The sequence below is a fragment of the Delphinapterus leucas genome, chromosome 19 (assembly GCF_059928025.1).
Source record: "Delphinapterus leucas isolate spDelLeu-1000000601 "Yukka" chromosome 19, BTC_Dleu_Yukka2, whole genome shotgun sequence".
Lineage (NCBI taxonomy): Eukaryota > Metazoa > Chordata > Mammalia > Artiodactyla > Monodontidae > Delphinapterus > Delphinapterus leucas.
The window spans coordinates 50676850-50703739 of NC_143147.1; the positions used below are offsets into that span (position 1 = coordinate 50676850).

At 55.8% G+C, this 26890-nt stretch overlaps 1 protein-coding gene across 10 annotated transcripts; it reads right to left on the reverse strand.

Annotated features, from left to right (window-relative positions):
* Positions 1–88: 88 nt before the first annotated feature.
* Positions 89–26890, reverse strand: JUP (junction plakoglobin). 10 transcript variants are annotated; one of them, XM_089901260.1, is made up of 15 exons: positions 16723–16784; positions 15815–16030; positions 12203–12459; positions 11727–11965; positions 10439–10640; positions 9501–9645; positions 9271–9374; positions 7220–7558; positions 5432–5587; positions 5103–5222; positions 2441–2591; positions 2211–2332; positions 1631–1670; positions 1200–1365; positions 89–871 (listed from the first exon to the last, which is right to left on the reverse strand). In XM_089901260.1, exons 1-14 carry the CDS (start codon positions 16745–16747, stop codon positions 1214–1216), a joined length of 2268 nt encoding a protein of 755 aa, XP_089757386.1. In that variant the 5' UTR covers positions 16748–16784; the 3' UTR covers positions 89–871; positions 1200–1213. The 10 variants fall into 10 exon arrangements, with proteins under 10 accessions (XP_089757386.1, XP_022413768.1, XP_030618055.1 ...); XM_022558060.3 differs by lacking the exon at positions 16723–16784 and adding an exon at positions 26778–26890 and having other exon boundaries at positions 89–1365; XM_030762195.2 differs by lacking the exon at positions 16723–16784 and adding an exon at positions 26759–26880 and having other exon boundaries at positions 89–1365; positions 15815–16027.

A 26890-nucleotide genomic window follows, 5' to 3' on the forward strand; every position in this document is an offset into this window, starting at 1 on the left:
TGGACGCTCGGGATCCAGCCGAGGAGGCATCAGGCTGCTAACGGAGCTCCGTCCCCCCACCCCTCTCCCCCAAACAGCCTCCACCAGATCTGTGCCTTAGTTTTATTTTCTTTGCTTTGGTCTATACAAAAAAACCAATAACCAAAAACATAAAGCGATAATAATAAAATTTTCTACTGGGACCTTCCCCAGCCCCCCACACCCGTGTGCAGGAGGTGGTGGGGGGAGTCTGAAACAGGAAGGGGAAGAGAAAGCCCCTCACCGCACACCAGAGGGGTCAGCCAAGAGCACTTCTCAGGGGGTCAGCTAGGGCAGTTGTATGGGCGGGACAGGTGCAAGGAAGCTGCTAACCCTGGGAGGGGCCAAAGCCAACTGCGCGTCCTGGGGAGGGAGCAGGCCATGTCCTGGAGCAGGGAGGCACTCTCCACATCTCCGCGCCATCCTCCTGGTCAGAGGATCCCTGAACTTTTCATAAGCTTTGGATTCTGGGCCTTTGGGCCTTGAACCTGGGGCCTGGAGACCCCCGGGGCTCAGGACAGTTGGTGGAGTTCAGTGACCAAATCGGAGCCAGCCGGAGAAGGAGCCACAGCCCTATGGAGACGGGCAGCCCAGGAGGAGGGGGGACAGAGTGGGGGCCTCAAGTCTAAAGCTTTAGCGCCAGGGCCTCGGGGGTGGGAGGGGGTGTCGGGCCCTGGACCCACAGCCCAGAACAGAAAAGCAAGAGCAGATCGCCATCCCGAGAAAGACCCTACAGAGGACCTCTGAAGGCGCAGGGTTCAGCAGGAAGTTGCAGCCCTCCTGCCCAGGCTCAGGCACTTGGCTATCTCGCCCCAACGCCTGTGAGGAGAGCCTCTCAGATGGGGAACCGCACCTGGAGGGAGGGGCAGACACAGAGGGGTCAGGCCAGCCCTGTGGCCCGTAGGAGTTCGTGCATAACCCGGCCACCATGGTAGAAGGGGCAGGACTCCTCGCCTCAAGCGAAGATAACAGAATGAGGCAGGCGAGGCACACCTTCCCTGGGGGAGCTCAGCACCAAGAGACCCCACACTTGTTCCCCCCAGAAAGGAGCCACGGTTTCAGGGGAAACCTGAGAGGGCCTCCATGAGAAGGAGGTTCTGAAGGGAAGGGAAAGCCCGAGCCTCAGCAGCCCATAGCGGGAAGGGAGAGCTGCACAGCAGGGCGGGGAGGGGTCGCCATACTAGGGTCCAGGCAGCTAGGCCAGCATGCGGTCCGCAGTGGGGTAGGGGGGCCTGAGGCCGTCGCTGTAGGTGTCAATGGGATAGTCCCCATCCATGTCCATGTGCATCTCCAGGGGGTCCAGGGGCACGTCACTCGAGTACATGGGGCGGTAGGTGGCATCCATGTCTGGGGAGGAGAAGGGAGCTCCGTCCAGGGTCTCAGGTTACCCTGCGGGGGGGTCTGGACGGCCCTCAGCCACACACTTTCTACCTCTGCCCGCCCCCAGTGGGTCCACCCCCTTCCCCAGACTCTCACATCAGGGACCCGGACAGCAGTGCATGTGGACACGACAGTGGCCGTCACTGGTCCTTTGGCCCTGGGGTCACAAAGTTGCCCCCTTGCTCACACCCACACAAGCACCCCCTCTGCCCTGGGCTCTGCACACACTTACCATCTGCGTAGGATTCATTAATGGGGATCATGCTCTGGGCCTGAGGATGGAGACAAAGAGAAACATTGTGGGAGGGGAAGGGTGGAAAATGTAGGCTCCAGGCTGGGGGCAAAGACCCCTTGAAGGAACAGAGGATGAGATAGGGTTACACAGAGCTCTGATGAACTCCTCTCCTCAGGCACCTCCCCAGGGTGGAGGGTCCCACCATTCATGCTTGGAGGCACCCTCAGAACTAGAGTGGGGAGGGGAGTGGAGGGGAGAGGACTAGAGAATGGGTGCCAGGAGCTGCCCCACCCAGGATCAGGGCAGCCTCCAGCCTATACAGCACCTTTGTACAAGTTAGAGAAAGGCACCCCTGCCCCAACACTTCATATTAGTTTGGACAAAATAAAATTGCCATTCTGTAGGTCAAAAACAGTAGATGGTTCAACCTACTACTTCCATCTGCTGGGGATTGTCATAAATGATCGAATTATAAAATAAAAACCTATGAAGTGGACAGGATGGTAGAGGCCCCCCTAAAAGTGCAATCCTTGTGCAGTGCACGACCTGACACTGCAGCCCAGCCCGGGATACTCACAGCCTCCCAGGCCGCAGGGTCGTGCTTGAAGAGGGAGTTGGTGAGCTCCACAGACACACGCTTTCGGTAATCTGGGTTCTTGTCCTCGGAGATGCGGAACAAGACAGCAGCAGCGTAGGTGGCTGAGCAGAGAAAAGGACGGGCCAAGTCAGGTGCCTGCCTCCACCCAGGCCGGAGGAACAAGGCCCAGCTTCCCCCCTCGACCCCTCGCCCCCAGCCCAGCCCCTCACCGGTGCCCTCATTGTGGGAGTGCAGTAGCTCCATGAGTGGGGCTGAGGCCCCCTCAGCATCAATGGCGTCGGCCGCCTCCCTGTCCTGGGCCAGCTCGCACAGCACCCCGGCGGCCACACGCTGGATGTTCTCCACTGAGGAGTGCAGGAGCTGGGGGGGAGGGGGCGTGGGGTGGGCGTGAGGCAGGCGGGCATGAGGCACCTCACCGCCCTGCCCATCTCTGCCTCCCTTTTTTGGATTTAACCCAAGCCCATAGTAGAAAGCATGAAAAGTCTAAGAAAAGTAAAAAGAAATGGAAAAGCACACTGGACACAATCCCCCACCCAGACACAGCTTCTTTCCATTGGATTTTTATCATAGTCATATACATATATTTGATTCCGGTTTTTTTATCAAACATTGTAGCATAAAGCATTTTCCCACATTATTCAATAACTTTTCTTTAAAAATCTATGAGTTCATGGGAATTCCCCGGCGGCCCAGTGGTAAGGACTCTGCACTTTCACTACCGAGGGCGTGAGTTCAATCCCAGGTCAGGGAACAAATCAGAAGCAGCACAGAGCAGCCGAAAAAAAAAATCTATGCGCACATATTGATACTCAAGAGAGAAGGACATTGATACTCAAGAGAGAAGGAGACAGAGGCGTGGATGGACCTAGAGACTATCATACAGAGTGAAGTAGGTCAGAAAGAGAAAAACAAATACCGTACATTAACTGTTAATATGTGTGGAATCTAGAAAAATGGTACAGATGAATCAGTTTGCAAGGCAGAAATAGAGACACAGATATAGAGAACAAAAGTAAGGACACCAAGGGGGGAAAGCAGGGGGAGTGGGGGTGGGGGTGGTGGGATGAACTGGGAGATTGGGATTGACATGTATACACTGATGTGTATAAAGTAGATAACTAATAAGAACCTGCTGTATAGGGGTTTCCCTGGCGGTGCCAGTAGTTAAGAATCCGCCTGTCAATGCAGGGGACACGGGTTCGAGTCCTGGGCCGGGAAGATCCTACATGCCGCGGAGCAACTAAGCCCGTGTGCCGGAACTACTGAGCCTGCGCTCTAGAGCCCACGAGCCACAACTACTGAAGCCCACGCACCTAGAGCCCATGCTCCGCAACAAGAGAAGCCACTGCAATGAGAAGCAGGCGCACCGCAACGAAGAGCAGCCCCTGCTCGCCGCAACTAGAGAGAGCCTGCGCGCGGCAACAAAGACCCAACTCAGCCGAAAATAATACATAAATTAATTTTTAAAAAAAGAACCTGCTGTATAAAAAATTAAATTAAATTTAAAAAACAAAGAGAGAGAGAGAGAAAGAGAATGCTACAAAGCAAAACAACAACAAAAAGTAAAAAACCGCATCAATCGCAAGGGGAGGTAGCTACCGGCACCAATTCCTTACTCTGAACATTAATAATTAAAGGAAAGAAATTTCAAAAACTAAAAGTTCTTCTTCGACACCATTGTCTATGACCACATGATATAATGGACCATTCCTTTTTTAACCATTCTCTTATCACTGGACAGTCAGTTACTTTTCAATTATTAGTAGTAACATTGCAATTGTCAGCTCTGTGCATACATCTATGCCATGTTTTCAATTACATTATGCTATTTCATAAAGACAGAGTCCCAGACCTATACTGCTTGGCTGTCATACATATTTCAAAACTGCTTTCTGGAAAGGTTTTACCACCTTATCTTCCCACCAGCGGGGTCTAAGACTGCCCATTTTATCACATCTTCATCAGCACAAAGCACTCCCTTTTTTTTTTTTTTTTTTTTTTGCGGTACGCGGGCCCTCTCACTGTTGTGGCCTCTCCCGTTGCGGAGCACAGGCTCTGGACGCGCAGGCTCAGCGGCCATGGCTCACGGGCCCAGCCGCTCCGCGGCATGTGGGATCTTCCCGGACCGGGGCACGAACCCATGACCCCTGCATCGGCAGGCGGACTCTCAACCACTGCGCCACCAGGGAAGCCCAAGCACTCTCATTTTTTTCTTTGCCAATTTGATAGTGGAAAATGGGCTCTCACTGCAGGGTAAGCTTCATTTCTTTAAACTCCTGGGGTTGAGCATTGCTTTTCGTTTTTTGGTTTTTTTAATATTTCTTTATTTATTTGGCTGCGCCGGGTCTTAGTTGTGGTACGCGGGGTCTTTAGTTGTGGCATGTGAACTCTTAGGTGCGGCATGTGGGATTGAATCCGGGCCCCCTGCATTTGGAGTGCGGAGTCTTAGCCATTGGACCACCAGGGAAGTCCCGAGCATTGTTTGTTTATGAGCCACCTGGGAATTGCATGTGCCTCTTCTTATATAACTACTGGGGTCTAGCACTGGGGTCTAGTATTAACGAGCTCTTTTTATATGAAAGATATTAAACTCTTATCTGTTGTGATGCTTGCAAATATTTTCTCAGTTTGCTGTTTACTTTTCAATGCTTTTAGGTTTTTTCGGACATTAAAACATAGTTTTTATTTTCATTTGCTGGCGTTTGCTAAGTGGTCACTCCTGGTGCGGCCACTTCTCTCCAAACTCCTCCAAAGACCTCTTGATGCCTGGCCCAGACCCCCTCAAACCCGTGGCTGGCAACCTTCCCCTTTCAGCAGTGGGCAGAAGCAGGGGTTGGGGGAACCTCTCCTGCCCACCTGCCCCAGACTCACCTGCACAAACAGGGGGATAGTGTTGAGTCGGAAGACCTCCATGCGGTTCATGGGATCCCGGGCGAGGATGTGCAGGGCTCCGGTGCAGCCTTCCACGATCTCCTCCATCCTCACGCCGTCCTGTACAAGAGGAGCCGTTGGGGCATAGCAACAGGTAGCCCTTGGGAGTGGTCACACACCCCCAGGACGCTGGCAAACCTCACTGGTCCTTGGAGTTGGCATCAATTGCAACTCGCCTCCCTATTTACACACTCGCATGCGCACACGTTCACACAGAGGACACTCTGACTCCCCGGGTAGAGGGTCACAGGCCCCTGCAGCTCACTTACTGTGTAGGGCTGCTGTGTGCCTGCAGCCATGTGGCGCTGGGCATCCTGGTGGGCTTTGACCAGCAGCTGGACGAGGCGGGGAATGACCGCTGCCTCCTGCAGTGGGGCATGGTTGGCTGGGCACAGGGCCAGATTCCTGATCAGGCCGATGGTTGCCTGGCAAGAAAAGGGACACTCATCAAGGGCATTTCCTGGGCATCACTTCTCCAGCATCATCTCCTCCTTCCCCTCTCATCTCTTCTGTCGCCCAGGCCAGCCACAGACATGCTGGAAGATCTCCAGAGAATGAGATCACCCCCAGCCCATGCCCCTTATTCCCTACAATCTGTGGGTCCTCATGTCTAACTCTTAGAGCCCCTGCTAAAATGATACCCCATTCCAGAATATTCCATCAGCCCCCAGGCCCTGACACTGCCCCCTGTCCCCTCTCTCTTACCTCCCACTCACAGACAACATAGTCTTGCTTTTCTGATAGTTCCCAAACCCTGATTATCAGGGAGAGGGGGTCCTCACTAGGGGTGACCCCGAAGCCTCCTGCTTTGGTGACGCTCACACTGTAATTAATCCCCAGCAGGCGGCTCTGGGAAGAGGTCTCTGCCCCAGGGTCCTCCAACTCCCAGGAGCCATTCTGGCCTCCCAGGGCTCCTTGGGGAGCAATTTATCATCTTACTTGATCCTCAAAACAAGAAACCAGGACAGCAGGGATGAAAATCATGGGGGAGATGAGGACAGGGTGGATGACCTGCCAAGGTCACTTGTCAACTTAGCTGCTGGGTCAGGGTGCAAACCCTCCGCCCACCTCGAGCTTGTGCTGCAGACCAAGACCAAGGAGGGGAGGGACCGCGTGCTGCCCTTTCTTTAAAATACAATATATATAATCACTTAAGAGTCATTCTTATCTGGACTGTTCTACTGTTGAAAATGTAGGCAATAGGACCCCTGCCAGCTGGCTCCCGCGCCCTTTGACAAGACCCCAGTCTACGGCAGCTTCCCTCACTCTCTGGCACCAGGTGTCACACACACCGGTAGCTCTGCCCGGGCTCACCCTCACCTCCCCTGCCTGTGACAGGGAACTGATACACATCTCTCCTCTACCCAGGCAGCCTCCTGAGAAGAAGGCTCCACCCTGGCTCCCAGTAGCAGACACCAAGTGTCCCCAGAATCCTCTCTACCCTTTGTCTTTTTCGCAACCCTCCTGAGTTTGAGCAGGACACATAACACAGTGCTAACATCCTTGCATCCAGATGTGGCCAAATGACCAAGTTCCAGAGTATGGGCTGAAGTGATGTGTCCCACTTTCTGGTCGCTGCTAGCCCTCCCTACTTCTCCAGGGCTAAAAGGCACCTATGGGGATGATATAGTCCAACTGTTCGTGTGAGGACAACCCACCCTCATGACCAGACCCCCTGGCATAAGGAATGTGCTCCATGGACCACCAATATCACCTGGGGGCTTGTTAGAAATGCAGACTCTCAGGCCCACCCCAGGCCCACCGAATCAGAGCCTGCAGTTGAATGAGGCTGCCCAGGGTGTTCCTGTGCATGTTAAACTTTGAAGCTCTATTCTAGGAGATGGCTGAGCTACGAGATAGAAGGAGTCTGGGTCTCAGGAGCAGAGCCACTGTGGAGGTCTAAACTGGAACATGAGAGAGGAGTAAACTTCTGTCTTATCGGAGCCACTGTATTTTAGGCCTCTTTGTTACCGCAGCTTTGCCTGAACCCATACAGCGCCTAATCTTGTCTTCAGAGCTCCTCCCCTCGCTGGACCCCACCATGCAGTGGGCGGTACCTTGACCAGCGGCCACTGGTTGGGCTGGTTGAGCAGCTTGACGATGGCCGGGATGCCGTAGTTGAGGCGCACGGAGTTCTGAGCCATCTCGGCCTCGGGGTGGCGGCTGGTGAGGTGGCGCAGGGCACAGATGGCGGGCTCTGTGATGTCATCCTTGTCACCGGCACACAGGATGGCATGGATGAGCGCCTCCACGCCGCTGTTCTGCGTCACCAGCATCTTGTTCTTGCTGTTGTTGCAGGTCAGGTTGGACAGAGTGCCCGTGGCACAGGTGAGGACATTGACGTCGTCCACGCTCAGCTGGTTCACCAGAATCTTCAACACACTCTCCAGGCCCTCCTGGGGTCGGGGGAGGCAGAGTGAGGGAGGTTCCCAAACGCAGGGTCTTCCCAAGTGTACCCGGGAGAACAGATGGCCTACAGAGGTCTCCAGCCCACTCAGCTCATACTCGATGGGCCCTGCCTGTGCGTGTTCATCCCCGTGATCCTGCCAACACCCGTGAGAAGGTAGTCGTGGGGCAGCTGAGGCCCAGAGAGGTTGAGGGCCTTGCCCATAGACCCACAGCTAGTGAGCCGGATCTGAACTCAGGCCTGTCTGTAAGCTCCACGCTCTTTCCTTCCACCCGCTCCTGTCCTCAGACCCAACAGAGCTCTACTCAGGCCGAGGGAGGCCCCTAGGCCAGAAAGAAATTGTTGAGGAGGTCCACGCTTCCATGGCCCAGCTGACCCACTTTTTACACACTTCTCCCCTCTCTGGGCCTTAGCTGCTGCCCATTCAGTGGTCCCCAGGCCAAATCTGCTTTCAGGAAACATCCCTAACTCAGGAGCCTCATTCTCCCAAGGGGAGCCATGTGGGCCCTGTGATGGAACAGGAAGACCCCAGGATCTGGGGACAGACAGTCCTGAGTTCAAATCCCAGCTCTGCTGTCTGCTAGCTGTGACCAAGGGCCATTCCTTAACTCCCTGAGCCTCTGTTTCTTTTTTTTTTCTCTATTTTTCTGTGAAAACTTTCTTTTTCTTTAAATTTTTTATTTAATATTGGAGTATAGTTGATTTACAGTGTTGTGTTAGTTTCAGGTGTACAGCAAAATCAGTTATACATATACATGTATCTAGTCTTTTTCAGATTCTTTTCCCATTTAGGTTATTACAGAATACTGAGTAGAGTTCCCTGTGCTACACAGTAGGCCCTGCTGATTATCTATTTTAAATATAGCAGTGTGTACATGTTAATACCAAATTCCCAGTTTGTCCCTTCCCCCCGGTAACCATAAATTTGTTCTTTAAGTCTGTGAGTCTGTTTCTGTTTTATAAGTAAGTTCATTTGTATCATTGTCTTTAGCTTCCGCATATAAGCGATATCGTGTGGTATTTGTCTTTCTCTGAATGACTTAGTTCACTTAGTGTGATAATCTCCAGGTCCATTTGTGTTGCCGCCAATGGCATTATTTCATTCTTTTTAATGGCTGAGTAATATTCCACTGTGTATCTGGACCACCTGAGCCTCTGTTTCTTCATCTAGGCCCCACACTCTACCTCCCAGTACTGAAAGGGGTAAAGGAGCCAATGTCCCCGGTGCCTAGTGGAGCCCAGCACGTGGCAGGTGCTCAACAAGCAGCCAATCGATGCAATTCTTAGCAGTGACAGTCAGGTTGGAAGGAGGGACCAGAAGACTTGTCCTGAAACTGCATTCTTCCTTAAGCTGTTTTTAGGCACCGGCGACCCCCAAGCCGTCTCCTGCATACTACTGCCGCCCCCGCCCAGGGTCTAGGTCAGAACTGCTCCTCTGACACCAGCTGAACGCCAGCCAAGAAACATCAGCCTCCTTCATCTAGTCCCCTTTCTGAATCCCTAACAGGGATTAGAGCCTTGAGCCTAAAGGGATGAGGGGTTACAGGGCACTTCCATCCCCAGCCACAGTGGAGCAAGATACAGAGGCCTCAGGCCTCCCCCAGCTCCTAGGGTCAGACTCCCAGACAGGAGGTTGGACACGGTAAGATGGAAGGACGAGGTGGCTGAAGAGGCAGACCCAGGCTCCACGACCTCCCTCACCTGCTTGGTGGCCACGTCCGAGAGGTTGCGCAGGGTCCAGAGGCAGTTCTGCACGAGGCGGGGGCTGTTGCTCGTCAGGTGTTTGCCCAGGGCCTGCATCCCACCTGGGGTGGGAGATGGGGGCACATCAGCCACAGGGGAGCACCGCTGACTGAGCCTGGTCACTGGTCAGAGCCCCCACCCCCACCTGCCCGGCCACATGGGCCACCGTCACCGGCCACAGTACTCACCAGCCTCCACGATAGCGGGCTTATTGCTGGGACACACGGACAGCACCTTGAGCACACGGCTGGTGGTCCAGAGCAGCTTCTCGTAACTGTAGTTGCGCATGATGTGCACGAGAGCCTGGGGTCCTCCGTTGGCCAGGATGATGAGCTGTGGAGGGAGGGGGGAAATGAGCGTGAGGCAGATAGGGACTATGACAGGGAACAAAGAAGGCAGGGGGGGTGACAGAGCTGTTACAACTGTGCTTCATCTAAAACCTGAATAGCTTTTGTGACTATTAAATAAGCCAAAACGTTACAAAAAAAGGTAATACACAGTGCTGGAAAGGATGAGGTGAAGCTACTAACATACATTGCCACTGATGGCATTGCAAATAATGCAATCCTTTTGGAAAGTACCTGAAACTCTGAGTAAAAGCTTAGAGATATTAAAAATCCTCAGCCCCACTGATGAAAAACTTTTCCTACTCTCTGGGAAAGGCTGTGTACTTGAATATGTTCATTACAGCATCGTTCGTTCATCAAGGTGGAAAATCGGGAGCAACCTAGATGCCCTCCCTCAGAATAAAGTCTGGGGCCTCCACTTAAGGAGGAGGTGCTATTTGCTGTTATAGAGGGTGGTTTTGAGGACAGTCTAGCCAAAAAAAAAAAAAATTTAATATCATGCAGAAAACAGATGCAAAGTTGTAAATTGCTATAAGTACAACTGTGTACAAATATGCCCACAGGAAAGCACTGGAGAAGCACATGGTTGTACGAGGATAATGAATGTTTTCTTTCCCTTGTCCTCAAAGTATCCAGTAATATGGTGAAACATGTACATCTGTATACACATGTATGTTTAACCTAAATAGGGTAAGAAGGCAGTGTCCTGAGGCTGCCGCTGGACGGAGGGTGATGCCACAGGGGCTGCAGGTCTTGGTTGGGGGCGGGGCGCGGCCCACCTTGCTCTCCTGGTTGCCGTAGGCCAGGAGCTGCAGGCAGTCGGTGGTGATGGCCAGGAACTTGGGGTTGTTCTTGTTGAGCAGAGGCACGACCTTCTGGAGCCCGTCTGCCAGGCGCACCGCCATCTTGGCGCCCTCCTGGTAGAGCAGCAGGTTGTGTAGCGTGGTGATGGCGTAGAAAAGGACCGACTCCACGGGGGAGCTGGGAGAGGGGCAGGGGGTCCACGTGAGTCAGGTCCCAGGTAAATGTGGGCCACCTCCCAGTACTGACACCCCAATGGTGTCCCTTGAGTCCAGCCCCACTTTTTTTTTTTGGGCCACATGGTGCAGCATGCAGGATCTTAGTTCCCTGACCAGGGATCAAACCCACACCCCCTGCAGTGGAAGCGCGGAGTCTTAACCACTGGACCGCCAGGGGAGTCCCCCAGCCCCACTTTTTTGTTTTTTGCGGTACGCGGGCCTCTCACTGTTGTGGCCTCTCCCATTGCGGAGCACAGGCTCCGGACACGCAGGCTCAGCGGCCATGGCTCACGGGCCCAGCCACTCCGCGGCATGTGGGATCTGCCCGGACCGGGGCACGAACCCATGTCCCCTGCATCGGCAGGCGGACTCCCAACCACTGCGCCACCAGGGAAGACCCCCCCCAGCCCCATTTTTATGCACAAAGCACACAGCACCTCTCCTCTCTCCACTGGGACGAGGACTCCTCCTGCTTTGTGCTCCCGGCTGGGTGCTAAACGCACGGTTGGTCCCCTCGACACCTGTCCCTACTGAGTAACTGCCATGTGGAAGGCCTCGTACTAGAGAGGCCCTGCAAGGGACTCAGGGGAATAAGATCAGTGTCTCCACCCTTAGGTAACTCGCAGCCTAATACGATGTAAGGAAAAAGGCCAATCAACACTGCAAGGCTGGGAAAGGTAAAGGTGGCAAAGGACTTCGCACATGCTGTTCCCTCTGCCTGTAATACTCTTCCCTTCATCTACACCAGCCAAACTCCACTCATCCGTCAACCCCCTGCCATTAGAGTGAACAGCTTCTTGGAGCTCCGCTGACCAATCTTGGACACACCTTTGCTCTCATCTATACTGTATCCTGATAACTAACCTGCGAGTTACATGCCTGTCTCCCCTGCTAGGCTGTGAGCAGCTGAGCACCAAGACTGGGTGTGGTTCTGCACCTGGCACATAGTAGGTGCTCAATAAATGTATGGAAGCCCAGGGACGTGGGCAGGTTGGGGAGTCCAAGAGAGGGGAAGCCCCAGGCTCCCCCAGTGGGTAGGGGTCGGTACCTGAGCATGCGGACCAGGGCAGGGATGCCACCCGACTTGAAGATGGAAAGCAGCCCCTCACGGTGGTGGGAGAGGTTGTGAAGGATGCTGGTGGTACAGCGGGCTGTGTCCAGGTCGCTGGTGTTCTGCATGGCGCGCACGACGGCTGCTACCAGCTGGGGCGAGCCCATCAGCGCCCGCCGAGACGCCTCCTTCTTCGACAGCTGGTTCACGATCATGGCCGCCTTGGTCACCACCACCTGGGGGGAGGGGGAGGATAGGAGGATCTGAGCAGATGGGCCAGGTTGGTTGCCACTGTGAGAAGGAAGGGCCAGGAGACCCCTCCACAAAGCTCAGACAGACCCGGGTCAGACTCTTCCCACTGATGGGGCTTTGGGTCAATGACCTCCCTCCACCCCAGGTAGGTCCCTCTCCTGCAGACACCTGACCTCTCCCTTCCCTGCCCCGCCTCCACCCCAGCCAGACCCCTCACAGACCGGGTCCTCATCGTTGAGCAGTTTGGTGAGCTCAGGAAGGGCCCGGGTGGCCAGCTCGGCGTCGTCCTGGTAGTTGATGAGATGCACGATGGCCGACTTCAGGAGCTGGGATGGCTCGGCCAGCCGCTGCAGGTTGGTGGCCTGTCCCTCCACCTGGGTGGCCAGCAGGGAGCTGTCCTCTCTCGTCACACCAGGACATATGGCCTCCCGCACCCGCTTGGCTCTGCCTGTCGTGGACATCTGGTAATCCAGGTCACCTGGGGGCCAAAAGGCAGGGACTGAGCTGCAGGATGCAGGCAGGGGGACACTGGGGAGCAGGCATCTCATCTGGGTCCTCTGGACCGCCTCCCAGACCACCACTCATAGCTCTACCTTTAACCAGTGACCTTGAGGAGGGCATCATCGCCTCAGTTAAATCATCTGTAAAATGGGGCACCACCTGTTCTGTCCGTCGCAGGGAATTCTTACAAGAATTAAATGAGATAATCGTTGTGAATTGGGACCTGCCTGGTGGTCCAATGGTAAAGAATCCTCCTTACAATGCAGGGGATGCGGGTTTGATCCCCGGTCAGGGAACTAAGATCTCACATGCCGCGGGGCAACGAAGCTCACGTGCCACAACTACTGAGCTCACGCACCTCAACTAGAGCCCACGTGCCACAAACCATAGAGCCCTAGCGCTCTGGAACCCACGTGCCACTACAATGCCCACACGTCCTGAAGCCTGCGCACCACAACTAGAAAACAGAAAATCCACATGCCACAACTAGAGAGAAGGCTGTACACCACAATGGAGAGCCCACGTGCCACAACTAAGACCCGACGGCAGCTAAAAATAAATAAAATAATAAATAAATCTTTAAAAAAGAAGTTGTGAATTGTTCTTAAAAGAAAGGATGGGGCGGAGGGGTGCTTCCCTGGTGGCACAGTGGTTGAGAGTCCGCCTGCCGATGCAGGGGACACGGGTTCGTGCCCCGGTCCGGGAGGATCCCACATGCCGCGGAGCGGCTGGGCCTGTGGGCCATGGCCGCTGAGCCTGCGTGTCCGGAGCCTGTGCTCCGCAGCGGGAGAGGCCGCAACAGTGAGAGGCCCGCGTACGGCAAAAAAAAAAAAAAAATAGAAAGGATGGGGGCTTCCCTGGTGGCGCAGTGGTTGAGAATCTGCCTGCCAATGCAGGAGACACGGGTTCGAGCCCCTGTCTGGGAAGATCCCACATGCCACGGAGCAACTGCGCCCGTGAGCCACAACTACTGACCCTGCGCGTCTGGAGCTTGTGCTCTGCAACAGTGAGAGGTCCGTGCACCGTGATGAAGAATGGCCCCTGCTCGCTGCAACTAGAGGAAGCCCTCGCACAGAAACGAAGACCCAACACAGCCAAAAATAAATAAATTAATTAATTAAAAAAAAGAAAGGATGCATGTGCCTGGCACATATTGCTAAAAAAAGTTCAGAGATTATTATTATTGAAAGGAATAGCTAACATCTTTTGAGTACAGGCACACCTTGGAGATACTGCGGTTTCATTTCCAGACCACTGCAATGAAGTGAATATTGCAATAAAGTGAGTCATGAATTTTTTGGTTTCCCAGTGCGTATAAAAGTTATGTTTACACTGTATGTAGTGTATTAAGTGTGCAACAGCATTATGTCTAAAAAATGTACATATCCCAATTTTAAAATACAGCCCAAAACTGCTAACCGTCAGGAGTCCTCAGCAAGTCATAGTAGTAATATCAAAGATCACCGATCATACATCACTATGACAAACAGAGTAGTCATGAAAATGTTTGAAATATTGCAAGAATTACTAAAATGTGACACAGAGACATGAAGTGAGCAAACGCTGTTGCAGAAATGACACCGATTGACTTGCTCCATGCAGAGTTACCACAAAACTTCAATTTGTAAAAAACGCAGTATCTGCGAAGTGTAATAAAGTGAAGTGCAATAAAACGAGGTGTGCCTGTACTTATTATGTGCTTAGCAGTGAATTAAGTGCTTTCTTTATACTTTTCTCATTTAATCTTACAACAATCCTAGAACGTGAGGACTATTATTATCTCCACTTTATAGATGGGAAAACTGAGACACAGAGCGGTTATAAGAACCCAAGCTGGGATCTGAACTCAGACAGCCTGACTCCAGGATCCAACCCCGACTCTATGCCCCTCCCTTTAACCACCAGGTAGGGGTAGGATGAGACAACCTCGGTCTATTTTCAACCCTGAAATCTCACGGTTCTAATTATACCCTCATCCTCCCCAAAGGAGACAACTCTCCCATTATATGGGCAGGCAAATAGAGGCCCAGAGGGCCACCCAGTAGAATAGAGCAGATCAGAGGGAAAGTCCAGACTGTGGGTTTCAGCAAGCAAGAGGGGGGCTCTCAGCTCAGAGTCCAGGCTCCACCCCCTGGCGGGGCTGGGAGTCCCACAAACAGATGCCCCGGCTTCCCAGGCAGCCCTGCCCTGGCAAGTGTCCCAAAGCCCCGAAGAGAGGGAGGCAGAGGTTCCACCCTCCAATCAGTCGGGAAGGAGAGACCATCCACATGACTTTCCCACCCGGATGCTGTACTTGAGCTACCAACACAATGCCTGGCCCTGCCAAGCTGAGAGGCCTCTGCCTGCTGTGTGGAAGGAGCTCCCCAGGGTGCAGAGGCTGAGCTCTGCCGTGGCCCAGGCCGCCAAAGCCTACCCAGCACCCTCCCCAGCTCCCATAGCTCTCTGGGCTGCAACACTCAGGGCCCTGGAGGCATCTGTGGACTACAGACAGGACTGGATACTCCTCTCCCCCAGAGAGGCAGGGCACCCTGGGCTGGCGGGGATCCCCACCCCTGACTAAGCCCCAGAACCGGGCTCTGCCTCCCCGGCATATTTGAGGCTCCTGGAGCAAGAGGACTGTGTCTTCCGCACAGTCCCTGAATCCCCTGAAGGCAGCAGTGATGCCACCTCATCACACTGTAAGTTCACGGAAGGCAGTCTGTGCCTCTTCCTTCAGACTGGTGGGCAGGGTCTGTGCTTCCGCTCCGCACCAGAGGTTCATGGAAGAGGAATCTGCCTCCCTCCCAGATGGGGGCGCTCTGAAGTCGCTGTGCCTCCTCCCTCAGACTGGTAAGTCTAAGAACAGGAGCTGTGGGGCTTCCCTAGTGGCACAGTGGTTGAGACTCCACCTGCCAGTGCAGGGAACACGGGTTCAAGCCTTAGTCTGGGAAGATCCCACATGCGTCGGAGCAACTAAGCCCATGCGCCACAACTGCTGAGCCTGTGCTCTAAAGCCCACGTGCCACAACTACTGAGCCCACGTGCCACAACTACTGAAGTCTGCATGCCTAGAGCCCGTGCTCCGCAACAAGAGAAGCCACCGCAATGAGAAGCCCGTGCACCGCAACTAGAGAAAGCCCGTGTGCAGCAACGAAGACCCAATGCAGCCAAAATTAAATAGATAAATAAATTTATATATTTAAAAAAAAAAAAAAAAAACAACCGTAGCTGTGCCTCCCTCCTCAGACCGGGAGCCCCCTAAAGTCTGCCTCCTCTGACCCTGACCTCCCTCCAGTGCCCAGCCTGGTTTTCGGCTGGAATATTCCCATGGAAGAGTCCCCAGGGATCCTGACCTTGGCTCTGGGGCACCGCCTGGGTGTAGGTGGTGGTCTTCTTCAGCATGTACTGGCGCTCACAGGCCTCGTCATCCTCCGTGACGCCTTTGCTGCTGACCGAGGGCACGCAGGTATTGACCCCCGAGTGGATGCCCGAGTCGTAGGTGTACGTCTGTTGCCACTCGGTCACCTTGATGGGTTGTTCGATCAGGTTCATCACGTCCATGGTGGCTGCTGGGGACACAAAGGAGGGGCAGGAAATTAGCTGGCCGCAGTGGGGCATCCCATCAACAGGCCCAGTACCCACACTTCAGCCTCTCCCCAGGCCCTGCCCATCACCCCTAACCCGCACCACAGCTGCAAGGCCGTCAGCAGGCTGTGGAGGAGGGTGGGAGACAGGAGAGACCAAGCCCAGGGGGGGACTGCCAGGATGGGACACCTGTCTGTGAGTCCTGGGCTTGCATCTCTGACCTCCAGCCCAGGGTGGGGTGAACCCAATGGCGGGAGGGGCATAAAGGGCCAGATGCCCCAACCCAGCCCTCAGCTCACTCACCTTGTTGTCCGAGCCCCAAACCCCCAGAACAGGAGAAGGCATTCAGGACCTTCAACAGCTTCTAGGGTCCCGCAGACCTACCCCCATCCCCTGGGGCCCCCTGGGAAGCACTGTAGAGGTGAGGCAGCTACACCCCAGGCACTGGGCAGGAAACCGGGTGGGGCAGGGAAGCAGCCAGACAGGTTTCTCTGGGAAGCCTCAGAGACTCCAAGATCTCACTTTCCTGCAGATGGGGCAGGATCACGAGTGACCCCAGAGGCTCAGGCCCTAAGGACCCCATCTCTCCAGCACTCCAGCTTCTAGAAGCCTTTCCCAGAATTCTGAATCCCACCAACCAGTTCAAATCTCAGCCACATACTACTGGGCAACTCACCGCTCTGCTGAACCTCAGTCCTCATCTGTAAAATGGGGTAGCACCACCTCCCTCGTAGGCTGTTGTGAGGACCAGATTCGTAAAGGACCCAGCCTAGTGCCTGGCACACAGTAGGTGTTCAATGTTGGTGACCATGGCCAGATATCAGTATTGCTTCTCCCTCGGGGTGGGGGAGACCTTGGGGTGGTCACTACTATTCAGAGACTTGGGGCCACTTGAGGCTCATGAATAGCTGGGCCTGACTCTACCAGGGAGGTGGTGACTCCCACTTGGTCTGTCCAGCTCCTGTCTCGGTGCTGACCTCCAGAGTCCAGCAGCTGGGAGGACGGGCAAGGGAGGCTGTGCCCCAGTGAGGGCCTTCCTGGTGTCCTTCAAGAAGGCTTCCCTGGTGGCGCAGTGGTTAAGAATCTGCCTGCCCATGCAGGGGCCACGGGTTCGAGCCCTGGTCCAGGAAGATCCCACATGCCGCGGAGCAACAAGGGCCATGCGCCACAACTACTGAGCCTGCGCTCCAAAGCCCCCAAGCCACAGCTACTGAGCCCGCGTGCCGCAACTACTGAAGCCCGCGCACCTAGGGCCCGTGCTCCGCAACAAGAGAAGCCACTGCAATGAGAAGCCCGCGCACCACAACAAAGAGTAGCCCCCCCTCACCGTAACTAGAGAAAGCCTGCGCGCAGCAACGAAGGCCCAACATAGCCAAAAATTTAAAAAACAAATAAAATAAATAAATTTTAAAAGGTCACCACCCTCACAAGTGGGTTTCGAAGCACATGCTCTGCTCCCGCATTTACAGATGGGGAAACTGAGGCTCCACCCACTGAGGAGGCATAGCAGAGAAATGACAGAGCCAGGCCCAGGCCCAAGTGTGAGTGACACCCGAGTCTGTGGCCTGTGCACACCCAGTGTGGCCTCAGATGGCAAGCAGACCCCAGGCTGGTCCACCCGTGAGGCTGGGCAGCAGTACCCAGCACCTCAAACCCACTGTCCCATTGTGTTGGGAGACCAGTTAAGGACGAGGCTGGAGTGGCTGGTGAGCCTGGTCCCACCCCGGGAACAAAGATCACCAAGGATATGTCTTCTGGGACGGCCCCAGTGCCACCCTCCGGGAGGATGACAAAGATCCTTCATGCCACCCTGCCTTTTATGGCGACCCCAGCTCCTCGCCTGCCTGTGAGCACACCTGGAACCGGCAGAGGCAGGAGCCAGACCAGCTCCCCGCAGACTCCTTCCTCTCCTCCCATCACCCCGAGTGACTCAGTTTCAGGCTGATAAACAGAAGCGGGCTCGGTGCCTCCAGACGTGCCCAGCTGCTTTCCAGGCACCGGCCAAGTGTGGCTATTTCAGGGGAAGCCCTTCCCCCCCACCCCCACCCTAACCACACACTGCCCGGCACTCCTGCCTTCCCTGGACACAGAGAATACAGGAGAGTTTGGGAGGAGAAAGCCTGTCGCAGAAGCCCCAGGGAGAAAATTCAGGCAGGAGGCCTTGGACATCCAAGCACTGGAGAAGGAAGATGAAACTGCATCAGTAAATACAGTTGCATTAACCCTGTAAAGGCCACTTTGCCGGGCAGAGGGCTGAGCCGACATCTGGACGCCGAGCCTCAGTCAGATTCGCTTAGGACAAACTGGACATCTCCAGCCCTATCAGTAAAAACACGCCACCCGAGCCAGAAAAAGCTGCTCCCCAGTAGAGACCACCGCCTACCCTGATGCTTCTGAGCCAAGTGAGAGGGATACGGGCCTTGGCCGGAACCTCAGGGACAATCCCCTCACCAGCCCCATATCCAAAGGGACCACCGAGGTCAAGGCTGGCCATAGGAGGGGCATTTCCTCAGCAGGCCCCTCACCAACCCCTGCCAGCCCAGGCCTGGAGCCAAAAGAAGTTGAGGGCTGGACAGCTGCCCAGGGTGCGACAGAGCCCTCAGAGGTCAAAGGATCCATGGCGGAGGGGAGGCGGTGGGGGGGAGCCTTAACTAGCAAATGAATCTCATGCTTCCCTAGAAGCAACCCCGGCCGGCATTTTATTATTCCCAGTTTCTAGGTGAGGAAACAAGCTCCAGGCTGAAAAACAGTGGCGCTCTGCTCAAATCCAGATCTGCCTCACTGCCAGCCAGCCTCCAGCCCACCAGGGAGAGAATGCTGCAGAAGACAGTGAGGGGCAGGGGGCAGGAGGGGCACAGGTGGAGCCGAGCACCTGCTGCTTGGCAATCAGGAGTCCCAGGTTCTAGTCCCACCTCTGCTGCAAACTTGCTGTGTGTCCTTGGGCAACAGCTTTCCCTCTCTGTGCTTCATCTTCAGAAAGGGTAGCCCAGGTGATCTCAGAGGAAAGTTGATATCTAAGATTCTAGGAATAAAGAGCCAGAATTCCCATGACAGACCAGAAAAGGCTGAGGGTGGGCAGGGTCAGAGGTGGAAAGCAGTCCAGAAAGGACATGAACCAGAACTCTTCTTGAAGAAAGGATGCTGATGGGAAGCCACTCCCGCCACAGGAAAGATATAAATAAGTCAGACCTCAGGCAGGGCTGTCAAGCAGCCCCACCTTTCTCCCCACCTACTCCTCAGGAGAACCAGGGGAATTCTTTTTTTCTTTTTTAATGTATTTATTCATTTATTTTTGGCTGTGTTGGGTCTTCGTTGACGCACACGGGCTTTCTCTAGTTGCGGCCAACGGGGGCTACTCTTTGTTGCAGAGCACGGGCTCTAGGCACACAGGCTTCAGTAGTTGTGGCACATGGGCTTAGTTGCTCCATAGCGTGTGGGATCTTCCCGGACCAGGGCTCGAACCTGTGTCCCCTGCACCAGCAGGCGGATTCCTAACCACTGCGCCACCAGGGAAGCCCCAGGGGAATTCTTTCACAAGAAACAAAAGCGCTGTTTTTGCAGCTCCCAGGGTGGAGGAGGCCGCACCCGGTTTGGTCTTGTCCCTCTCCGCCCTGGACCTGGAGTGAGACCCGCCCTGGACCTGGAGTGAGACCCGCCACAATGCCCCTGGACAGAGCCAGGGTGGAAGGAGGTGAGACAGACGCGGGCCCTGCCCCTGCACCCTGGCGGGAGCCGGGCAGAGCCAGACACAGGGCGGGGCCCTGAGTTGAATGGGGGCACTTTGTTTAGCAAGCAGTCTCTATTGCAGGAGGAAGAAGCCAGCTCAGAGATCACTGGGTGGGGTGGGGGACCTCACAAGGGACAGGAAGAGAGAAGACAGGGGCCCTGAAGGGGGTGTGCGAAGGACCCTTCCCCCACTGGTCCACACTGGCCAGGAATCTGCAAGCAAGGGGGCTGCTTTGGGGCCTATCCTGCCTGTCGCTCCTGCTTCCTCCTCCGCGTGGCCGACCCAGGGGGCTGGCAGCAGGCACCCTAAATCGAAGACTGTCCTGGCAGAGTGTGGCCCAGCTCTGACATTAAAAAGAACTCCCAGGAATTCCCAGGCAGTCCAGTGGTTAGGACTCCGTGCTTCCACTGTAGGGGGCACGGGTTCGATCCCCGGCCGGGGAACGAAGATCCTGCATGCCATGCATCACGGCCAAAAAAAAATTAAAAATAAATAAAAAGAACCCCCACCAGAGCTGCATCAGGCTTCTTCCCCCTGCCAGTACCTGCCGCAGTGACGGGCTGGGCTGGGCTGCAGGACGCCAAGTGTCAATAAGACACGGGGAGACCAGGACAGGAAATGGGCTGCCTGAGAGGTGAGCTGGGACCTGGCTCAGAAACATTGCATTAGAGCAGTCAGGGCCCCCCAGAAGTTCCTTGGGCCAGAGGCCAGCACCCTGTGCAGACACGGGTCACGGGCTCAGAAAATGACAGACGAAGGGGGCCATGGGCAGGGCGGGAGGGCATGGGGGTCAGGGGAAGGCTCCATCCAGCCCCCCCGCACTCACTGGCCGCGTGCCCTTGGGCAAATCACGCAACTTCCTGAAGCCTCATTCCCCCTCTGTAAAGTAGAGACAATCAAGACACTCCTTTCTTCAGACGGCTGTGTGTTGTGTGGATGGTACACAGCCATGACTGTGCAAGGCCTCTGTTGGTAGGAAAGGCCCAGGCAAGCGTCCTTCTACTAGGGAAGCACAGACATGGCAGAGGAGGGAGCCAGCAGAGATGGGCCTGGCAAGGTAGCCGGTAGCCAGCCTGCTTTGTGGGACCCAGTACTCAGGGCAAGACCCAGGCTTCCTTTCCCTGACCCCTCAGATGAAGGCTAGGAGGGGAGCTGCCTCCCGGCCCTAGGCCAGAGCCCCTGGGGTCGGGGGAGGTGTTGCCGGGGAGGATGAGTTATGTCCAGGTCCTGGGAGGGGAGGCCGGGTGGAGACATGGCGCTGCCCCTCTCCCCGGTCACACGTGCCGCCTTCTGCAGCTGGGGGCCTGCAGGCCAGTCAGGCCTGGACATTCCCCACATAGCAGCCCCAGGGGAGAGGCTGGGCTCCGCAGTGTCGCCAGCCATCACCCTTCCCCACTCTGTCTCTGGCTCCAGAAGAGATCTGGCGAGCGGTCCCAAGCACAGACGGAAACAGACTCTAGAAAAGTACAGAGACAGACAGGACTGCATCCCTTGAGAGCCCTGTCTCCCCCATCAGGCTGGGGCTTCCCATCTAGGCCTCTCCCCTCAGACAGGTAGCTCCAGGAGAAATGTCCACCACCCGCACACTAGATGTTCCTTGGCAGAGACTGTGGTCTCCCCCATCAGACTGGTCATTCCAAACGGGCAGGGACTGAAGCGGGTACCATGTGTGGCCAGGGTCCTGGGGACAGGAGAAGATACAGAAGCCCATCCTGAGCTTCCGGAGGAAACCCCTCACTTCCAGGCTGGAGGACAGCCTGAGCTGTGGCCCAGCACTGGCTGCGGGTGGAGGTTCAGGTCAGGCCAACCCAGCTGCTGTTTATTTTCTTCCTTCTGGGCTCCTGCCCAAAGCAAACAAACCAGGGTGGGAAAATGAAGGGGACTTGGAGGAGAGGGAAATGCCTAGCCAGGTGGCTGGACCCTGGGAAACTCCGGGCTCCCCTGGAGAGGGCTCCAGCTGGAGCGCCATTCCCTGCTGGGGACCCTGGGTGGGCAAAAATCCCAAACCAGCAGATGACCCTAAACCGGGACTCCTGGGAATGGAAAAACACTTTACCAGCCTCAGGAAACAACAGCTAAGGACTCACTTGGGTCGGTGACGTATCTCAATACCCAAGTGCCTGGTGTCCCCACCTGACCACCCCCACCCAGGGGGGCTTGGGGAGTCCATCCCCAGCTCATGTCCACTCCTCAGGGTGTGATTCCCCAGGGTTTCATTCTGCAAGGATCGCTGCCTGGCCCTCTCCTGGAAAAGCAGGGAAGACCCAACCCTTACTTCCCTGTTCAGCATTTGCTGGAGAAAACTAGGGTTCAGATAAAGATTTGGTTAAAATTTGTTATCGTATACAGAGCATAAGATCATCCAAGAGCGAGGCTGAGATAATAGGAGGATGCTAAGAAAAGAGAAGGGAAAGAAATGTTCATGGTTAGATGCCTCAACAGGATTACGGGTGACTTTTTTTCTTCTCTTGGAAACTTCCCTAAACTTTCCAACTGTTTTGTAAAATGACCAGATATTACTTTTCCAATCAAGTGGGAGGGGGGCCGGGTAGTGAGTGCAACCTCCACTCACCCCAAAATAAGCAGTGTATTGATTGCCCAGCCCCATCCCAATTCTCCCCTGTCCCTGCCACTCACCAGAGACAAGAATCCTCTGTCCCCACAGGGAGGAAAGACAGTCGACCTGTAGCCCACGCTCTGCAGGTCACAGAAAGCTGAGCTTCCTGCCCTGAGGGCCCCCAAAGCCTGAGGGGCCAGGAGGCTGAGCAAAGGGGGAGTGGTCGGTGAGCTTTCTCTTCAGCCTAGCCAAGGAAGCTGCTGGAAATCAGGACAGTCCACGCCCCCCAGACCTCCCCCAGATTCAACCACGTCCCAGGAGGCAGGCCTCAAGGTGTCGCTTGCAGAGACACAAACCCTGATGACCTGCCCCAGTCACACTGCTGCTTCTCTTCATAGGGGTCACTGGGCCAGCGGCTCATGGCTACCTGCCTCTCACATGGCCAGGTCTCTCCTCCCAAAAGACACAAGACTAAGAGTTTCCCCAGGGACCCCAAAAGACCTCAGACTCGCCCCAAAGGGTAGTGATTCCTACCTGCCCTCTCTCCTGGGGCAGCCTGGCTCTCCCCCAGCTCACACGGATGGAACCCTGCTTCATCCTCTTCCGAGAAGAGTCAATCCTGAGCCTCCACCAGAATCTCCCTCTTACTCATCAACTCAAGATCTCATCTCTAACAGGCAGGAAGTCCTTCCTCCTGTCTAGCCTCCATTCCTTTCATAAGAGTCCCAATCGCTCTTGTGTCCTCAGGGCTGTTGGAAAACTGCAAGCCTGTCACCCTTTTCACAGCAATCACCCGGGACTGAGTTCATTCTCTTTCTTTCTTTGTCACATCAAGTCCCCTCAGCCTTCTCTTCTCCAGGATCAGTAACTCCCCATGCCTAGGGTCCCCTCCTGACCTCAAGGGATCTGGAAGCCCCGTGTCGATAGGCTCAGTACCCAGGCTGTACTGACACAGATAGAGGCCCCATTTCCCAGGCCCGTTCCGGTGTCAGGTGCCCAGTAGGCAGACGCGCCAGCAGGTCTGAGGACAGTGACACCAGCCGCTCCCTCCAGGACCCAGGCCCTGCTGACCCCACCCCTATCACCAGAAAGGCCTCCTCGGCAGCAGAAAGCCTACTCCCAGCCCCCAGGGCTCCCAGCTCCAGAGGACAGCCAGCTCCCCGCCCAAGACCAGCCTGGCAGTGCTGACTGGTAGAGTCCAGCAGGACACTGGTCTGGTCCTAAATCTGACTCTCGTTTCTCTCCACTCCCCAGGGGACAGGCCCCCCCTTTATCCTGGCCCAGCTCCAGCCCCCAGCAAAGCAGACAACTCCCACTTCCTATACAGGGAGAAGTCCAGAACAGTCCATGGCTCGGCCCAGCTCAAGCCAGGAGGCGGCAGCAGCTTTGACCCCTGCCCTCCTCTCCCTGCCGAAACCTCCTCCACACATCCGCCACAGCCCCTGGCCTTGGGGAGATAGCCCCCTCCACCAGGAACCAAAAACCAACCCACGGGAGGGTCAGGGGTTTCAGAGGGCAGGAGGCTGGGACGTGAGTCACCCCTACCTGGCAAACCTGCCCCCGCCTTCACCAACCACACACACCACCCTGGACCCTTTGGAATTCTCTTCTCCCCAAACTCCTAAGCAGAGACTCTCAAAAAAGGGATGGCAGAAAAATTCTTCCCAGAGCCATGGTGGGGTGATACAGCAAGATGGGCCCTGGGCTTGGCGCCAAAGGACCCAAATGCCAGCCTTGGCCCTGCTTGGGTCTCACTGTGCAAACTTGGGCAAGTTACTTAACTCCCCTTCCTCACCTGTAGAATGGAGTAATGATACTTGCCTAGAGGGATGGTCAGAAAGATTGAGAACAGTTAATGAAAGTGCTTGGAATCTGTGAGTAGCCCCTTACCTTTTAAGTGACCATTTATCAAGTACTTATTCGGTAGTTGGTACTATTATTTCCATTTTGCCCAGGAGGTCACTGAAGCTCAGAGAGGTGAAGTGACTTGACCAAGGCCACGCAGGTAACGAGCGACAGAGCTGGGAATCAAACCTAGCTCAGTCCAAGCCTAAACCCCTATGCTCAGAACTGCCCCACTATAACATCTGTCCAAATAATAGCCCTTCTGTAGAGAAGTCAACTGCCCCATCTCACTCTAAGGTGGCTCTTTTCCACAAGCCCTCCCAGGCCAGGGAGAGACCCCCGTCACCTGTACCTGCCCAGTCAGTACCCCTTCCTTCCCATGCAATGCACTCTCAAAGCCTCATCCCTGGCAGCCCAAACAGAGATTCCAGAGGAAATGGGGTTGTAACTGGGGTGGGGTGGGACCGGGTGGAGGCATGGAGAGGGCTCATGTCACCCAAGCTGAGGCTTGATCTAGCAAGAAATGACCACTTGGATCCTACCTTTTTTTCCCCTCTCCCTCCAGTCCAGTAAGTAGCCAGTTTGCACCTCCTAACAATACTTCCTCAGTATTATCTTTTCATCTGAAGCCAGGAACCAGATTAGCTAACCTAATCATTTAACCAGTGTAATTAACAATGCCTTCCCCTCCTCCACTTTGGCACAGAGAAGAGGGAAAACAGGTTATTTTGCCCAGACTCCTTGCCCTTGTGACACCCACTGGAGCAGAAGAGGTACGGGACTCCCCCTGACCCAGGCTCCCCCTGACCCAGGGCACTCCATGGGGTGGGTCTGACCTCCGCCCTCACTCTCCCATCTACCCCCCACGGTGGAGTTGTAGGGTGGTAAGGGTCTTCCCAAGTGAGTCAGGGCAAGCAACCCTGATCCCCCCAATCTTCCCTTCATCTCAGGAATGGAGAACCTGGCTGTTACATCCCCCCTTTCTGTTCCCCAAGGAGGCCAGGGAAGGGGCTCTCAGGAAATTGTTGGGGGGGAGTAGGGAGGGCAGCAGCTAACGCAGCTCTGCCTGAAACCTTCCCCACTGAAGCCTTCCTCCAGTCCCACCTTCCCCATCGAAGTCTCTCCGGAAAGGGGGTGGGTGGGAAAAGGACTTCAAAAGCCTCCAGAAGGAATGCACCTTCAAAACCCAGAAATCAAATGGAAATCCAGCCCCATTGCTCCGCGCTCTTCGGACTCAATCCCCAGGCAGCTAAATAACGTGGGGGATGGGATAGAGGGAAAAAAAACACCAGAACAATCGCTCCCCCCACCCTCAGTCAGTTTGGCCCGGCCCGGCCCCACCCCCATTCCTGGGGAGGGGGGCAGAGCTCGGGAGAGAGCCTGTAGGGCAGACCTCCTGCGAGGGCGTGTGGTGGTCCCCGGAGACAGGAAGACAAGGAAGAAGCTGCTTCCCCTTTGGCCCGGCCCCCCCACCCCGGCCCCCCCTCAGGCCCCAAGGGGCCCAGCAAACAGGATGGAGGTGGGGGCTGGGAGGACGGGGTCACAGCGCAGGCACTGCCCAGGTTCAGCCTGGCCGGCTGGGGGAGGGGGCTTTGCTCCGAGAAGGACCCCTAAAGCCTGCGGGAAGCCCCGGGCAAGGAGGCAGGAAAACCCCCAGAGAAAGCCGCCGTGAATACTCCTTCCTGGAAAGTTTGTTCGGGGTGATTTTTCCGCCAAGAAGAGGATAGAAAGGAAGGGTAGTCCTGTTCCCATATCAACACTCTGGAAGCCGCAGCTACTGGAAACTGGGCCGGTGAATTCTCCACCCGTGCACGACCCCTCCGCCCAGACCCCTATCTTGAGCCTCGGGTGCCAGACACCGGCTGGGCGCGGAGCCGGGCCCAGCACCAATCCCCCTGCCATCCCATCCCGCCTCCGCTGGCGGAGCCAGAGCCCGGCACCCACCCGAACGGACCGGAGAGAGGCGCCGCAGGTACAGTCCCGACCAGGCTCGCAGAGCTGGAGGGCAGGGCCTCCGGACTCCGTGTGCTCACCTGCTCGGCAGGTGGGGCCCGCGTCTCTAGGAAAATGTGCGCTCAGCCCTCACAGTTGGGCAAGCCGGGCGTAGACAATAGGGCCCCACCCAGGCCTGGGGGAGTAGAGAGGGAGGGAAAGCGAGGATAACGCGTGGGGTGGGGTGACGGTGGCCCCAAAGAGACCAGCGGCAGCAAGTTTCGCAAACAGTAAATTCCTGATTACAGAGTGAGCGCTGGGACGCAGGCCGAGCAGGTTAAAGTCTCCCCCGCAAGAAGCAGGGCCAGAGTCAGGGACGCGGCGCCCAGCGAGCTCCGCGGGTCCCGGGGGAGGCGCGACCCGGAGGCACCTGCCCTGATCCCTCCCCACCTTTCTCAGACACAGGCTCTCGGAGCCCGCAGTCGCGCTCCGCGCGAACCTCGCGCCCACTTAGTCACCGCGCCCAGGACCCCAGCGCGCCCCCTGCCGCCCGTGCAAGGTGGCTCTCCCTGGCTCCCCCCCTCACCTGCCCGGGGACGGCGGGGATCGGCCTCTCGTCCGCTCGCCCCGCTTCCCTCGCCTCAGCGTTACCTGCCCCGATCGTCCGCACCTGCGTTTGGAGCCTGGCCGGGCTGGGTAGGGGTCGGGCCGGGCTGGGAGCCGGCGCGGGCTGCGAACTGAGCTTAGCGCACTCGGGCGGTGGCTGCTCCGGACTCTGGCCAA

Bases quoted from the DNA above. Each gene is read 5' to 3' on its own strand.
- JUP (XM_089901261.1), bottom strand. From the start codon at position 16,747: ATGAGGACTGAGGTTCAGCAGAGCG. The intron at 9,646-10,438 runs GTGGGCCGCGCC...CTCCCTCCACAG, and splicing joins ACGGCAACCAGGAGAGCAAG to CTCATCATCCTGGCCAACGG. The intron at 2,592-5,102 runs GTGAGTCTGGGG...CCTCCCCCCCAG, and splicing joins CTATCCCCCTGTTTGTGCAG to CTCCTGCACTCCTCAGTGGA.